Genomic DNA, 18,113 nt, shown 5'->3' with positions numbered 1-18,113 from the left:
ATGAGTAAAAAAATTCTCAAGAGGAACATGAAACGGTATACAATCAATCTCTTCAGGAAAATAATAGGGCCGTTTGTTATCAGAATGCCCCTTTATTAGCAGACATAATTTCAGGAAAACAGGAAAGTTTTTCTGTGGTCTTTTAAATCTATATATCGACAACATACATATACGTATTATCAATTAGCAACAGTTACTTTCATTCATATGTCGACTCGACATACCATGATCATAAAATTGTTCAAATTGTTCAATCACAAAGACGAAAAAAATGTCTGAAACAAAAAAGCATTCAAACCATCTATCTGATCTGAAAACTGTGTATTGGGAGGGGGGGGGGGGGGGGGGCTTAAAGTATCTAGGTTTAGATGAATCAGAGTTTCCGTCTAGATTTTACGAGCATAGACCATATTAACAGATAAAGGGCATTGAATGCACAATAGACCTCCTCCCCTAAAAAGAAAAATAAACTGACACCAATGGTTGTAAAAAGAAACAAAACATGTTGTGATCTCGTGTTTCTATTTTAAGGGGGGGGGGGGTAATAAAAACCTGATTTTTCTTCTAAAATGCTAAAAATATTGGTCATAAAAATGAACAATAACAAAATGTATTAAATAAGAATCACTTATTTAATGTCATTTGTTGTCCAAGGTGATTTTTCTTGTGCATGTTTTATAACACAAACATGGAAATGTGAGAACAAAGTAATCAACGTTATCCGATAAATCACAGTGTCATGAGGGAGAATTTGTATTTTTTATTTGAAAAATTTCACTAATATTTAGTCTATGAACAAAAACATGTTATATATCATTTGAAAAAGGAGAAAATTGTATATCAGGATAACAACTCAAAATGTCAAAATTTTGACTTAAGGGTGGTTTTCGCTTGACGGTCATCATATAATGAAAAGTAGTATAAAGAAGAAAAGTAGTATAAAAAAGAAAAGTAGTAGCATATAATGACAAAATACCATCATATAATGATAAAATACCATCATATAATGACAAAATACCATCATATAATGATAAAATACCATCATATAAAGATAAAATACCATCATATAATGACAAAATACCATCATATAATGACAAAATACCATCATATAAAGATAAAATACCATCATATAATGATAAAATACCATCATATAAAGATAAAATACCATCATATAATGACAAAATACCATCATATAATGACAAAATACCATCATATAATGACAAAATACCATCATATAATGATAAAATACCATCATATAAAGATAAAATACCATCATATAATGACAAAGTACCATCATATAATGACAAAATACCATCATATAATGACAAAATACCATTATATAATGATAAAATACCATCATATAATGACAAAATACCATCATATAAAGATAAAATACCATCATATAAAGATAAAATACCATCATATAATGACAAAATACCAGCATATAATGAAAGTTCTCCACATAAGGCAGTTACGGCGTTCCATAATTCATTGGAAACACAAAGTGGTTATTCTTGAATTTTTTTCTTTTTCTTAAAGGGACATGGACTCAGTTTCGGCTAAAATTTCAATTTTTTTCCAATTTTTACAAATTTTTAACTAGGACCTTTCTAATGATCATCAAAAATCTGAAAGCCAATTAATTGTCCAGATAAAAGACAGATTTAGAGCTCCAAACCTTTGTTATGTAAACAAGGCTAGTGTCATGTTTTTGTTTACACAGATTAAAATACTAATACATGTTCATTCAAAGTAGATAATTTCAAATAAAAGTTAATTTTAAATACGATTCGACAGTTACTATTGATTTGCTAAACTTCATTTTGTTATGAATTTGATATTTTCTATATGTAAACAAAAACAAGGCACGAGCCTTGTTTACATTATGAAGAACTTTAAGTTCTGTATCTTGTTTGTTAATCAACAAATGATGTTCAATTTTTTGCTAATCAATAGATGATGCCTTAGGTAGGAATTGTAAACATTAAAAATGGTTTTAAAAAATGAGTTGAAACTGTGTCCAGGTCCCTTTAAAATAGATATTCCTATAACCAATGTCTACAAAACAACACATTTGGACTTGCGCGATCAGTTTAATGAAAGTTTCCTGACGAAATCTTTTTTGTGATTGGAATGATGTTTAATTTCCCATAGTCTGTGAAGCATACAGAAACCTCTGAATTATAAGAGAATCGGAGACTTTGGTGAGAATCCTATTACAACAAATTCTTTCACAAGATCAGTGGACTTAATTTTGTCTTGTAACTTTCTATAAAGGGTGTTTAAGGATGACGTTTACTCACGTTTTAGAAAACGGAGAGGAAATTTTATAAAGTATAATATGTTAAATCAAAAATTGTTCTAAATGGATAAAATTACAAAGTTTTAACTCAAAATCAATTTAAAAATCTCATATTTTATTATTTGAAGAAAATATACAGAAACAAAAGTTAGTGTACGGTAATGCAGAGGAAATTCCGACTAAATTTTTTAATTTTTCATTTTTGTCAAAATCTTTTTTCTTGCAATATTCATCACAATGTAAAGGTTACATGTATTTTCAGACATCATTTTGCAAATTTTATAAGTCTTAAAGTTCATAAATCATTTCAAATAATTGAATGCTATTAGATAAAGAAATTCAAAAATATGATCAATAACCATTCCTGGCAACATATCTCAATAATTTGTTCATTGACCCCATATAATGTTAATACCATGAGAATTACGGCAACAAAGGTAATATGAGGCTATAAATAATTAAGAGTTCTTATCAGTCAGATTTTTTAAAAATTCGATAAAAATGGGGAAAAAATATAAATATGACAGAGGAAATCCGGATTGTAATAATTATCAAGTTTATGGCCAAAACTCTAATCATTTCTTTATATGAAGTAACGCTGTTCCATTACGATAAAATTTCATTATTTATAGAGCTTTGTTTCAAGTAATATTTTGTGAGTGAAGAAAAAATTGGTCATAGAGTGAAAAATTGAGGTATTTCCCGAGAAATACTCAGGGGCCACTAGCATGAAAAGTAGGTCATTGACCTAGTTATTTGAAATTGAATGTTTGAGTCATCTGAGTAAAGGTATACCTTAAACATAAGAAAGTATAAATATAAGTATATTATGTGGTGTATTTCATATAATTCATTTTTCTTTTTTTATTATAAATAACTCTTAGAATGATTTATAATTCAACAGCAATTTGAACCACTAAAGAATTAAAAAAAATGGTCACAAAAATTTAAATTGCAGGACATCCCCCACTCTTTCTCTCTCTCTCTGCAATTTTATTTCAATCTGAAGGATCTACAGCTGATAGGTGAGATGAAACAGGTGATTTAAAATGTGTTAAAAGGGAAAATACCTAATGGCATAAAGATTCCATGATTTACGTCAAACATTTAAAATAGAAAAGGAGTTGATCATGAAAAGCTTTCAATTTGAAATTAAACCTAATTCCATCACAAGTTAATAAACATACTGAACATATTGCACTTTCAGACACAGATTTTATCATTTTGAATATTTCTTAACTTTCCAACCATAACCTGAAGGCTGCACATGTGTGCCAAAAGCTTCCAGAAATTGTTTTTTTATACCCATACACCGCCCAGATTGAGAAAAATACAGAATAACCTTGCAATAACCTAACAATAATTTATAAGAAAATGTGCCTTAAACCTATTCTTCTGTTCATTTTCATTTCTGATATAGAGATTTCTTACCACACAAGCATTGAATTGTGTTGTTTTCTAACCTAGATCTTTTTAAGAGCTTCAGGAAGATGAAAATAAGTCGCATATTACCATATATCCCAAATGTTGAGAAACAAACAAAAATATCTCTGGAACTTATATTTCTTATCATTATTTCTGTTTTTAATTAAAATTAATTGAGCGGCTCAAGTTATCGTTTCTCATTGTGTTTGAAATGTCTGCTCCCAGCTCTCAAGGAATGCAATTTAGTGTTATTTGGAAATCTATGAAGATTATTTATTGTTTGATGTAGTATTTGAAGTCCCTGATTTAATATATCTAAAATGATATAACATCATATTAACTGATTTAAAATGAAATTGTATGCAATATACCTGCTGTTTTGCGTAATGTAGGTAATAGCAGGCGTACACAGAACGCCATGCAAAAGAATTGATGGTTAATTTTTTATAGACTTATTTTTGCCATATTCCCAAGATTCTGTTGTTTTATTTTAACATTGTAATCGTTTACAAACTTATATCAAAAATGATTTTATTGTGTCAGGTTCAAGGTCAAAAGTGTCATATTTTAGAGCAAATCGGTTCCCTTGATAAAGACATTTCTAAGAAATTAAAGCAATTTAAAACGGTGCTTGGTAGCCTGGCTCCAAGTCCATAAATTGAGAACAAACGTAAGTCAAAATATATATTTTTAATGTCTTGGATTTTATTTAATGCATTTGTTTAAAAAATCGCAATGTTGTATAACATTTTCATTCAAACATATAATGAAAATTTTGTTTGATTATCAAAATTATTTCATAAGTTATACTGGTTTGAAAGTGTGACTTAAGTCTGTTCTCAGTTTATGGTCTTGGAGTCAGATTTTTTATTTTGAAAAAGAAATTGATTGAATTTGTGGTGCGATTGCATTGATTTTACTGGCCTTGATTCATTACTATCACTTGGAGAAAATTAAGCCAAAATTCAGATTACCTATAGATAAAATATCATTATTAAGTATTCGATCTAATCAACTTAATACATTTGTATGTTGATCACTTAACTCCCAGAGTATTCAAATCTGACTTATTCTTCACACTCTGAATTGTCTACATTTTTTTTTCCATTTGCCCTTTCATGGCAAGGAGCAAACGGTGGGGTTGACTCACCAACAGTGCATACTAACTCATACATGTACATGACACATGATCCAACCTTTTTAAGTTTTCTGAGGTCCGTGTTTGCTTTGCTCCTCCAAATTATGTTGTTCAATGGACTTTTTTCTTTGATTATTATTTGGTTTCTGTGTATTTCATTGTACAGTACAAAAGAGCAATGAAAGGTATATCGTAATTTAATTTTTTGACTACGATATCACAAAATGTGCAAGTGTACTAGTCAAGTAGAAGTTGCTTTGAATGATTTCAGAAACTTTCCCTTTTTTCATCAGTTTTTTTCTTAAAACGATTAGTCATGAGGAAAAAAAATATATTTTGAAGTCCAAAGCACATTTGAACAAGTGTCAAAGATCAGGCAACATTTCATCGTTCTCTAATGAAAAAAGGAGAGGCTTTTGTGTTTTTGTTGTTAAATCCTTTTTTTCTTATTTGTAAAGGAACCACCATCTATTCATCACAGGAAGTCTGCTGCTTGTTTTAAACTTCTACAGTTTTTTCTGCTAAGATGTAGATTTTTGTTCACCAAGTCTTGTATGTTTACCAGCACTGCTAAGCATATTGAGCGATATGGGAAGCAGTGAAAAGCCATGTTTGTTGCAAGCTTTATAAATATTAGTAAATATTCTCAAGTTATGATAAAATAAAGGTGCGTATTAACGTTTTCTCTCTAGAATATAAAAAGTTTTTATATTTCTGTCTGTAAATGATGTCAATTTAGTGACAAACATTCGTAGAAGTTAGTATAGGTATCATAAATCATTTTTTTCTGAATAATCTTTGGCTTGAAAATTCATCTTGAACGCCGATAACATTTTTTTTTCATACTTTTACATAATATTGTCATGTATGATAAATATCAGAACAGATATGATATTGAAGTTTAATTTCTTAGAATGTGCATCGGTATAGATGGTATTTTAAGATATATCAGGTGATGGAATGCATTTCAAGAATTCCAACATTTTACACAAAAAGTACATTTTCTCCCATTGTTGTACACGTATAAGCTTTCCTTTGTGAAATATTGGAATCTGAAGTATTAAGTACTGGATCGGAGTACTGGAGATACTGCTTTTTTGATAAACAATTTCATATAAAAAAAAAACACAAAAATTTAATTTAGCCTGGTACAGGTAATAGAAATAAACGGATTACAAATTGTCCAATTTATGTAGCTCTAATTAGTAAATTGCTTAAGTAGTTTTAAGGTATATAGCGATAGAAGCATTAAAAACATGTTTCCACATACATTAAGCCAAGTTTATTTGCTTATTAATCATGAGCAGGTCCTGTAATTGAAATAATAGTTTTAGATATTTATATCATAGCAAAATATTAATAGTGTTGCATTCTATTTTATTTATCAACAAAAAGGGTAAATTATTTATGAAAGAATATTCAATCAAAGGTTGAAGAAAACAAACAATGATCTATCTAAAAACAAACTTTACATGAAAAAAAATATCTGAAAAGGGCATAAACATGGATCCCTAGAAAAATTCAGAGGTGGGATCAGGTGCCTATTTGGTGTAAGCATCCCCTTTTTGACCGGTCACACCCACCGTGAGCCCTGTGTATTGATCAGGTAGCCGAAACAATCCTTAAATTCAGTGTAAAAAAAACAGAGCCCTTGTAATTTGTATGAAACAACTCAGTCAAAGTACAATCCAATAATAGGTTATTTGCTAACATGGTCATTGTAACGATCCTTAAATTTACAAAATTTTAAAAAATTAAACGAGGTTCATGAATCCCCCCACCCTGTAACATCAACTCATCTGACAGTAGTTGCCTTAGTTAAAAAATGATCGTTCTCGGAGAATGCTCTTGAGTATCGAATAAGTTGGAAGACGTTAAAACCATATGCAGATGATAGCAGGACATTATACAAACATAAAGATGGAAAAGTTGAAATCATATTATTTGGCATACGGTTTTGTTGTTAGTTAGTCCCTATAAGTGTTTAAATTAAAAATTTTCATTTATCCTCTAGTTCTCGTAAAATTTAGTATATTGAATGAAGAAATCGAATCCATGTTGTGATTCATTGTAGAAAAAAAAATTAAACAGATAGAGTGCTGTTCAGTTAATTGTTATGAAATTTTCATGAAAGTTAATGGCCCTTTTATCACTTAACATAGAGGAATAAACTAGGAATCAACGAATTTGATTTTGCATTGAAAGTATTAAGATTACGGACGAATACAGTACTCTTGAAAAATTATTCTCCAGGAATAATTCTACTGTGATAGAGATTTTTACTTTCCAGTTCCTTCTAAAGATTCTTTTTGGTGATTAATCTTTGAAGAATTTGTGTGTATTATTGAAAAAGACTGAACAATTTATTTCCGACTAACTTGGGTTTTGAAGTGCTTTAATTTCTTTTCTTTAATCCTTCTACAAAGCCCGTTGAGCTTAGAAATCTTTCCTGAGCATTATGTATTACTTTTAACGATTTATGGAAATATTACATCAGAGACGGTGAGTGGGAATACAACGGAAATTAACCCTCAGCAAAAGTCCTTCCAGGGAAGATCCTTCTGTCCTCATTACCTAGATATTTGTCAAGAACTAGAATGCTCTGCCTCTCAGAGAGATGAAATGCAAATACGGTCTCATTCAGACTTTGGATTCATGCTGATATGATTTATCTTAATGTCCAGCCAAGTTCCATTCAGGGGAAAAATTCCTCTTCTTGATAGTAATCAAAACTGCTTATATTTGCAGTTAACTTTGAATATGATATATTAGGTCCTAAGCCAATATGCAAAGCATTTTCGATTTCATGTGAGATGGATAAAAAGTTAATTCTTTTCCTAGGTAACATGCTAATTGCCTAATCTGTTACTTCTAATTACTGCACACGATGCTGATACCATCGACGGTTGAAGTCTGACGCACGCAAAGAGGTTTTCATGACCAACAGAACAATGATAACCCATTTTGTTGCTATGTGTGTGAATATAAATCACAGATGAAATGAATTAACGTGCGTTCTACTCTCCTATTACTGCAGTAAATCTAACTAGGTTGTATAATAATTAAGTTTACATATAGTGAACACAATTTATTTCACGTTTTACAGTTGGTCCTTGAAGTTTATATTTCACTGAGCCATGCGCTCAACACCAGACAGATTATTTGTACTTAAGATGGAAACGTTTATCAAATCTTAGTCTTACTCTTTCCAGGAACATTTAGATGTCAAACACCGCTAGATTATCATTTCGACTTTCTAGAAATTATGTTAGCATGAATGATATAATTACCATTTCCAATGCAGTTTTGGGAAGAGTTTGTCGAGCAGCATAATTGAAACTATATGGACAACAGAGTGCATTGTCTGGCAGAGTCTCAAGAGAGCAATATAGCTAGGATATGAAAGACACAGTTTTCAGAATTAATCAGAACCATAGGCTATAAATGCAGATTTTATGTACATGTTTTAATTTTTCATACAATGTGAACACTGAAGTCTGTCTCTTTGGCGACAATGCCATCTGAAACCCTATATTCTATATCAATTAAAATGCAACGCTTATTAAGGATATCATGTTTCTGTAAAAAAAATATTACTCACATATCATGGAAAAGAGACAATCATTCGAAAAAAATGAAGTTAGTGTGCTCTAAAACTTTAATATAGGACAAAACCAATACGTTTAAATGTATTGGCAACGGTATAAAACGTTAAATAGCATAAAATTCAAAACCAAATCATGTCACATGATCGAATTTAACAAATCGAAATTAAATGAAATTTAAAGATAACGAACATGTATCAATTATCTATTTAAACAATGCAATTATGAGAAGAGCCCATTCGGACGTCTAGAAACAGGGGTGGGATCTGGTGCAATTGAGGATAAAGCATTCCTTGTCAACTGGTCGCATCCCCCGTGTGCTCCGTGTCATAATTGGATAAATGAAAAAAGTGTCGCAAAGTAAATGTGAAAATATCCTGGTAATGGCTTAGCAGTTTGTATGAAAATAAGTAAGTCAACACTCAACTGAACGAAAGATTGTGTTTTTCAAAAAAGGTCAATGCATCGAACACAGAATTCACAGAAGATGATCACTTTAAACGAGACTTTTGATATCCTTGTGACATAAGACAAGGTCGTTGCATTGAAAACAGAATTCACAGAAATGATTACTTTAAAAGAGACTTTTGACATCTTTGTATCACCATGCATTGTTCGTATGTTAACTTAACTCGTACCTATCGATTTCAAGAAGTTGGCAATAGAAAAGTGGGTCATTACATTCATCATAAAGGTTAGCTGTCAGTTTTTCATCATTTCCTTTCTCCGGTATAACATCTGAATATAAAAAGACGTTTCAGTTACTGTTATTTGTATATTATTAGTGTTTAGTTTCGAGGTCAGTGAGATATATCGAATGAACGAATTGATTTCCAACGTTGTCAGTATATCTAAATATCAATTGGTGGCCACAACAAGAAATCTTGCTGATTTTTTTCTCTTAATGATGCTTAATTTATACATGTTAAAACATGTCTGTTAGCGACGGGACACATTAAACATTTGTTTTGAATTCCAATATAAAACATGTAAGATTCAAAAAATACAAAAGTTTTTTCATGAGAAACACATGAAATTTTTTTTTAATTTTCACCTCAGAAAACCGTAAAATTAGAATATAACAATATTTGAAAATGATAGCGGAAACTGTGAATATAAGTGAAATTCGGAACTGTTGAATAAAATCCACTGAAATACAGTTAATTGCATGTAACAAACAAAATGTATGTCGGTGTCTGTTTTCAGCTGGAGTCGATTCATAATGATCATGTATATTTTCACTTCTGATTTATATAGTTGTTTTTTTTTTTCAATCTAATAGCGCAATAAATTATATTATCAATCCTTATTATTTTGAGACCTGATAATATATGTAACAATGAAGGATATGTAGATAACGAACAGTATGCAATATCAAAGTCCATAAACCAATACAAAATAGAAGCAGAGCAAACACGGACCTCCAAAACATCAGAGGTGGAACCAGGTGCCATGGAGGAGTAAGCATCACCTGCCGACAGGTCACACCCGCCGTGTGCTCATTGTCATAATCGGAAAATAACGGGAAAATCCGTAGTCAATTCGGTGTATAAATAATGGTCTAACAATTAGAATGAAAAATGTCAGTCAGCATTTGAAAAAATGATAAATTGTATTTGCTGACAAAGTCAGTGTATCAACCGTAGAATTTACGAAATTATGACTTTAAACGAGACTGCTTATATTCTTGTTTCATCAACCTCGTTTTAGAATTTGTTCATACGTAGAGCATGCTCTTGCGTATGAATCAACTGAGATATATAAACTCCGTATGAAAGTGATGAAGGTTTATTGTTGCATAAGTATAGGGAAGTTGACGATGGAAAAGTTAAAGTCATCACGTTTATCATAGAGCTTGGTTGTTAGATTACCATTAACGTCTTCTTCAAGTAAAATATCCAAGTATGAAACAGATGTGTCAGACTCTGTGGTATCTTTTATCTCAAACTCACTAGGTTATATCTTATCGACATAGGAATGGAAATTACCATTGTTATTGACAATACGTCGTCGATATACCTGGTATCTAAATGTCGAGTTGAAGGCCACAGCAAGTGTTTTCTTCTTTTCACGCATAAGATTTTGCACAAATTCTGCTTCATATGAATGCAAAAATAGGTCTGTTAATAATGAAGAGCAATTGGTACCCTTGGGATTCCAATAGGTTGTTGGAGGACCTGGTCTCCAAAAACCACATAGATATTGTCAAGCATCCCCAAGCGTCCCGAGCAACCCAAGCATCCTTCTGTTGTCAATTTCAGAGTACTTGTGTGTGCAATGAGAATGTGTTTTAACAAAATAATTTTGCAAATGACCAATGACCAGGTAAATTTACGAGTTCCATTTTAATTGAAAAAGCAGCTGTCAGTGATATCAAAATGCGTGGACTTTAATTTATCGTGGGGAATGGTTGTGTATAAAGTTGAAAAGTCGTAAGTTTTTTCAGCTGTTGATTTTGGTAAAATCTTCTGATTTCAAATTATCCAAAAGATCTTTGAAATTTTTGAGTATCCACATCTGATTCACACCACTACTGGAATATATTTGTTGCACAGTACTTTTGAAGTTTTTCCTTCACCACTGTCATTATCTTATTGAGGTGTAAAGAAATAGGCTTGGTCAAGTTAAAAATTCAAATTTTCAATTTGTACTTTTTTATTGGTGGGAAAATAATTTTCTTTTTCAAAAGTCTAAATTTATCTGAAATGTTTGCCTAGATAGACAACATTTATGTGCATGAATTACAAAATATTTTGTCAACACATCCTAGAATTCCTTTAGCCGTAAAATCTGCTTTCTCTAAGACGCCAATAAAATGGCACCGCTTTAAGATAGAGCTCCTATAAACTTATCAGACATCAATTTAAAGGTTGCATTCAGTGCTCTCCTTGCTGCAATCTCAGCATGTCTTCATTTAATAATTTTAATGAAAAAGAGAGCAATGAGTTCGGGTCTTCACATTTATCGGTAACTTGCGTACTTTTAATGTATCTGAGGAAACACACGACGAGAAGATCAATGAAATCATTTCATCATAAACTTATTAACCCAAATAACCCAAAAAATAGGCAAACGTTTGATATAAACAGTTTATGATGTAACATTTGAATCAACGAATTTAACGCTCACCTATTAATATATAATATAAGTTTTTAATTGACACTGTAATGGTTTTAATTTGGAGTAAGACAATTACAACTACAAACAGTTTATCCAATAGATGATGAACTTAGAAGTATCGGGGGAAATCGTCATTCCTTAATTATGATAATCTTAAAATGTATTTTGATAAGTGCTCGCATTAGTCAAATTGATTCTACATTTATGAGTTGAAATTTACAGTTTGAATTATGTGCATTTAAAATGAAATCAAAAAGCGTAGAGGGATGTTCAACTTTAAACTTTTAATAATAAAAAGATAAAACATACACTAGGCTATTTTTTCTCCCATACGTCTTTTTTTCATAACAAGTGTGAGGCAACAAAGGTAAATTTTCCTCGACATAAGGAAAATTAATGACAAATCGTTCCGATACATCATGATTAGCGCTAACTTGTAAAAATTGTAAAGGCGCAAAAAATGAAAAAGTGATAATTGCCAAGCCTCCTCCATATCATTTACCACACAATGACTTAGAGGAGAGAAACGAGAACTTGGGTTATATCTAACATTACGCGTCAAGTAACTCAGCATGAGAGCTCTTCTTGAAGTCATTCTGTTGATCGTGTTATGATTCCTAAGCCTTTTACTTAGGAATACTGTACACAAACATTGTTAATGATTAGTAGAGAGCAAACTCTTTCAAGGCAACCTGTACTGCATCGGCGAAACGAATAAGAGGAGACGTTTATACACATAGAATTAGCCTGTCCGTCTTTGTGATTACAATAATGTCAACACACTTAACCTGCTTGTACTTTGAAATGTTAATTAATTTCATGTGAACATGATTGAATGTTTTAAGGTATCTTTGATTATTAGATTATATTTATATATACTATTTTATATTATGTCATATCATACTGTATTGTATAATAATATTATTATACAGTAGTTCAGGATCCTATGAGATTTACGTCATTGCACTGGCAAATGATTCCCTGATTCAAACTTTAAAATAGATTAAGTATGCAGGTCAATTAGCTAATATATTTTCAAAGGAAGTCGGACGACTCGTCTTACAGACATTCTGTGAAATCTGCAATTTTCCATGCTCCATAAATGCTTTCGTGAAAGCTGTAATTTATTATTGATGAGAAAAATTCGACTCCTGTCTGTTGAGGTGTTTTGAGTCAGGAATTTTTTCAACTGAATTCCTATTTCAAGAACATATTGGTTTAACAGCTTCCAAGTCAGAACTATATGCATCTGACTTGATTTTTCAAAGTGCTTTCTACAATAAACACCACTAAAGAAACATTATACCATAAATAACCAATAAACACCATGAAGGCGAGGAAAAAACTTGAGTCGAAAAGAGCTTTGTAATTTAAGAGCACAAACGTCTTTTATTCTTTTTTCATATTTGCAAAATCAAAACCACTATTTGAACTTTTCACAATATGTTGACTTTGGGTACAAAATGAGGCTTGTACTCTTGGTCTCTTTTCCTTTTGCAAAAACATAACCTTTATTTTATTGCATCGCGTTCTTTTTTATGTTGGCCTCGTAGCGTTACAAATTTAGCAACGGATCAGTAAAACAAAGCAACACTTCCTAAGTTAATTAGATTTAATAATTCCTAATTAACCTGTATCAAAAAGTACACGATCTAGAGATTGAGAACAAGATATCTTTATTATATTTTTTTGGTTTTGACACAGAATCTTTATTACTGTTTTGAGCTAATAAATCGCTTGTCTTTCGTCTGGGCGAATGCATTTCATGGTGCCAATGTCTGTATAACTATCATTCGGATGCTTCTGATAAATACGCCATCTTTATCAAGCATGGTAGAACATAATCCGGTTGTGAAAAAATATAATATATTCTATAAATTGAATAGATTTTCTTTGAGAATACCATTGTTCACAGAATTAAATTATATATGTAAACTGTTTATATTAAAATGAAAACAATCATTTGCAGCATGAAAAATGTTTTTGTATGGTTTTTATTTTACTGTTAACAAAATACTAGTATGAGGAATAAAGTAACCAAATCAAAAGATTTTTTTTTCTGAGATATGATATTTTTTAAAATAGCTATTATGATAACAGATCTACATGAAATCGTGATTAACATAATTCCGTAAAGTATCCCTCTCTTTTAATATCCAGTTCACATCTAGCACTTACGATCTATAAACATTCTACGTATGTATATAAAAACTTTGTACTATTATTTAAATGCTATGATTTTTTCTCTCAATTTCAGATTGTAAAAATGTTAGTCATAGTGGTAGCAGTATTTGGAGTGTGTTGGCTACCTCTCCATGTTTTTGCGATGTTAGTGGACTTCTACGATGGTTTCCTACAATTTGAAAGTGATCAGGAACATAGGATGGTTCTTATCATGTTTCTCTGTGTTCACTGGTTGGCCATGTCAAACAGCTTTGCAAATCCAATAATATATGGTTTCACGAATGAAAATTTTAGGGTAAGTAGATTTCTTATGATTAACTATTTTATAGCTGAGAGTAATGTTTTGTATGTATGCATGTTTCATGTAGTATATGTTGAATTACTCATGATTTCAAGTGATTACCATGGCCCACTGGCCTCTCTAATGTTAATTTATCTTATGTTAAACAACAAATTCATCCCACACATTTAACAAAATATAGCTAATGATAAACATGAACTGTAATGAGAAAAAATTTAAAAAAAAAAAGAAAAGTAACTTTTTATCATAAGACAAAATATAATTATGTTTACCTATTGAAAAAAATAATGTCATAGGATGAAGAAAAGTGCTAAGACATTCAGAGTTTTCAATAAAAACACAGTCTGACACTTTGTTTTCAATATCAACAACTTCCTTGAAATTCTTCTGGGACAACACACAAGTCAACTGAATGATAACATATTCAGAACAATTGCACTCAGAACGAAGGAACTGTGTTTTCCTCGTATTTAAATATCTGACAATCCTTATCTGAAGAAGAGACATTAATAATGAACTTCTGTGTGGATTTTTTTTGTGTCAGTCTGAATAACAGCAAATTCTACTTCCTCTTCACAGGTCAGAAAGATGCATTTTGTTATATAACTTTACATGCAATGTGTACTTTTCGGTAATGAAACGTATATATCTGCCTACATATTAAATAACATATGACAGCATGTACGTCATCAGCCTTCTCTATATAAACTTCACATGCACATACATATCAGGTGTCAAAATGTTTAAAAAAAAAAGATCTCATATGTTCAGATGCTCACCCCTCCATGGCACAGGATCCCACCTCTGTTGTTTTGGAGGTCCGTGTTTGCTCTGCCCCTACTTTGTATTGTTTTCTGGACTTTTGAGCTTGAAAACTGTTCGTTATCTCCATACGTGTATATTTCATTACAATAGTTTTAAAATTTAAAAAAGAAAATGCGAATGTTGTTAAAATATCATTGAGGATTTTAAATTGCTGTATATACTAACGTTTTCAATTTTTCAATTTTAGATTTATTCCTCCTTCTTTTACTGCAAATTTGTTTAAAACCCGAATTAAACCATGTAGTAATTAGTAATTGATTTTTAGCTCGGTGTCAGCACTTTTTTATTCAAGGTTGAAATTAGTTGAATATTATAATACATGACGCTACTTGATGTATTCCTTATGTAAGGATATTAGCTTCACGCTCTTAGACAAACTAATTATAATCAAAAAGTAATGGCGTTAAGTTTGGTCAAGTTGCAACGTCAAGATATTAAAATGGCACATTTATCTTCATTTTTGTGTTCGATAGTCTATCACATTAAAGTGTCTGAAACAGAATTTAAGTAAAAACCTTTATGTTGGGTCAAAAGATTTTGGAAAGGCTGACAAATTCTCTCCCACTTCTCTCCTACTCCCCCATTTAAAGGTGTTAAAGTGTTTTAAGAGGGGGCTTATGTATTTTCTTTTTTATCGACCAGTCTGCCAGAAGCCGTTGAATTTTGATGTCTTCGATGACGCTTTCATGAGAAATAAACCTATACACTGAATGGATTGAAACATGAGAGAAGAGCTCGGATTCTTTTTTCCCCTTTAATTAAACATTAAATGCAAAGAAAAAAACCCCGGTTCTACATTTCCGAGCACTTAATGATAAAGTTTAATCAAAAAATTACTTTTGCTTTTTGATAAACATACCAAGTAAAAACAGTATCAGAATTAGGAGTTAAATATGGGAACTATGATAATATATTTAAAACATTAACTATACTTTATAATAGAGAAGGACCTAGCAGTACGTATTGTTTAATATGTTGTCCCCACGATGTATCTTTAATACTAGTATTTCTTTTCTATTTAGAATGCTGTGTTTTATTACTTTTCTTTATTTAGGACTCAGCAGTTCTATCTTATATGTGGTTCCCATGATGTATCATTACTTTTTAGCTCACCTGAGCCGATTGATTGATTGATTGTATACTGTTTAACGTCCCTCTCCAGAATATTTCACTGATATGGAGACCTGAGCTTTAGGCTTTTTTCTGATCACATTTTGTCCGTCATAATTCTGTCCGTCTAAAACTTTTCACATTTTCGACTTCTTCTCAAGAACCGCTGGGCCAATTTTAACCAATTTTGGTACAAGGCATCCTTGGGTAAGGGAAATTTAAATTGTTAAAACGAAGGGCCAGGTCCTCTCACAAGGGGGGGATAATCAAGAAAAGATAAAAATAGGGGGTCATTAAAAAAAATCTTCTTCTCAAGAACCAGTAAGCCAGAAAAGCTGAAACTTATGTGGAAGCATCCTGGGGTAGTGTAGAGTGTAAATTGTTCAAATCATGACCCCCGGGGGTTGATCGGGGCTACAATAGGGAACCAAAGTTTTACATAGAAATGTATAGGAAACATCTTTCAAAATCTTCTTCTCAAGAACAACTGGGCCAGAAAAGCTTAAACTTATGTGGAAGCATTCTGGGGGTAATGTAGATTCTAAATTGTTCAAATCATGACCCCGGGGGTTGGGCTGGGCCACAATAGGGAATGAACGTTTTACATAGAAATATAGAGGGAAAATCTATAAAAATCTTCTTCTCAAGAACAAGTTGGCCAGAAAAGCTGAAACTTACGAGGAAGCATCCTGAGGTAGTGTAGATTTTAAATTGTCCAAAGTATAACCCATGGGGTATGATGGGGTCACAATAGGTATTACAAGGGGGAAATGGGGTTAAGAATAGCATGGTCAAAGCTTCTCAGGTGAGCGATGTGGTCCATAGGCCTCTTGTTTTATTTAGAAGGACCTAGCAGTACTCTTTTATATATGGTTGCAATGTCGTATCTTTAATATTACTTTTTTATTTAGTATGTTGTATAATTCTATAACTTTTTTATATTTAGTATTTTTTTTTTACATTTTTTTTTTATTTAGAAGGACCTAGCATTACTCTTTTATATGTGGTTCTCATGTTGTTTCTTATTCCTTTTTTATTTAGAAGAACCTACTAATACTCTTTTATATACATGTGCTTCCCATGCTTTATCTTACTATTTTATTTTATTAAGAAAGACCCAGACTTTCTGTTTTATATGTGGTTCTCATGTCGTATCTTATTCCTTTTTTTATTTAGAAGGACCTAGCAGTACTCTTTTATATGTGGTTCCCATGTTGTGGCTGCTTAGTGAAAATGCTACCAAGGACCACCAGTTCACAGTCACGTACAAAAGACAGTTTTATCATGCGGCAGCAAAGCACAATGAAGCGTGGATATCGCCTTGGACCTGACTCTGTCTATTCCAGACATAACGATAGAATTCCTAGATACTCCTCCATTAGAAACAGTGTCAGGGACAGCAAAGAGAGCGGGTCGGACTAACAATTTGTATCCTATTAACATTTGATCTTCTTTGATAGTTTGCCATATGGTCATCATTTTGTTGCTGAACCTCAGTAGGATCTTGTGTCTAAATTAGAGATCCTATCATATCCATAAAGATTCTTTCTGAAACGAAATGATGTCGACTTTCTCATCGTAAGTTATTCCAAAACGACAACACGTCATGCTTTTACTTGACAACCATACAAATAATGATAACACACAAAGTAATAAATTTCACTTGCACATATGTATATATGTGTGAAAGAAAAGGATAAAAATACATAAAATGCTGAATTAAGAATTCTTTTCAGATTTCAAAAGATGCAATGTAAGTGTTTGTTATTTTATAATTATTGGCAGGTGACAAATATAGATGCCACATCGTATCATCTCTTTGATGTTGAGTTTGAAGAAATATATCAACATAGCGAACATTTTTAACATACCTGAACCATGCTTGTACCCATTCAACATTTTCGAGTGTGTCATTTCGTTATTACCGAATCAAGGATCATTTAATTGTCAATTGTACTCGTATTCATTCTCTCATAGAGGGTCGTCTTTACTTTCTTCATTAATGTTCTTAACTTCAAAGAGTGAAACAGTTATTTGTAAGTGCTAGACATAAGGATAAATCATCTTGGCGTGCTATAGTATTTGTTTTCAAAACAGAAGTGG

The 18,113-nt window shown here is 31.5% G+C and overlaps 1 protein-coding gene across 1 annotated transcript in view; it reads left to right on the top strand.

Moving 5' to 3' along the window:
* The window catches only part of LOC134252436 (neuropeptide Y receptor type 5-like), a 29,095-nt gene extending 11,523 nt beyond the window's left edge, over positions 1 to 17,572 (top strand). The window contains exons 2-3 of the mRNA XM_062734921.1: positions 13,848 to 14,069; positions 17,187 to 17,572. Of these exons, the coding sequence (XP_062590905.1) occupies positions 13,848 to 14,069; positions 17,187 to 17,432 (468 nt within the window). The 3' untranslated portion in view covers positions 17,433 to 17,572. The remainder of the gene's footprint in view (positions 1 to 13,847; positions 14,070 to 17,186) is intronic.
* The last annotated feature ends 541 nt before the right edge of the window (positions 17,573 to 18,113 follow it).

Source organism: Saccostrea cucullata, unplaced genomic scaffold (assembly GCF_032062105.1).
Source record: "Saccostrea cucullata isolate Sc308-1 unplaced genomic scaffold, CSIRO_AGI_Scuc_v1 ctg45, whole genome shotgun sequence".
In the NCBI taxonomy this organism is placed as follows: Eukaryota; Metazoa; Mollusca; class Bivalvia; order Ostreida; family Ostreidae; genus Saccostrea; species Saccostrea cuccullata.
This window is presented reverse-complemented; position numbering and strand designations above follow the sequence as displayed.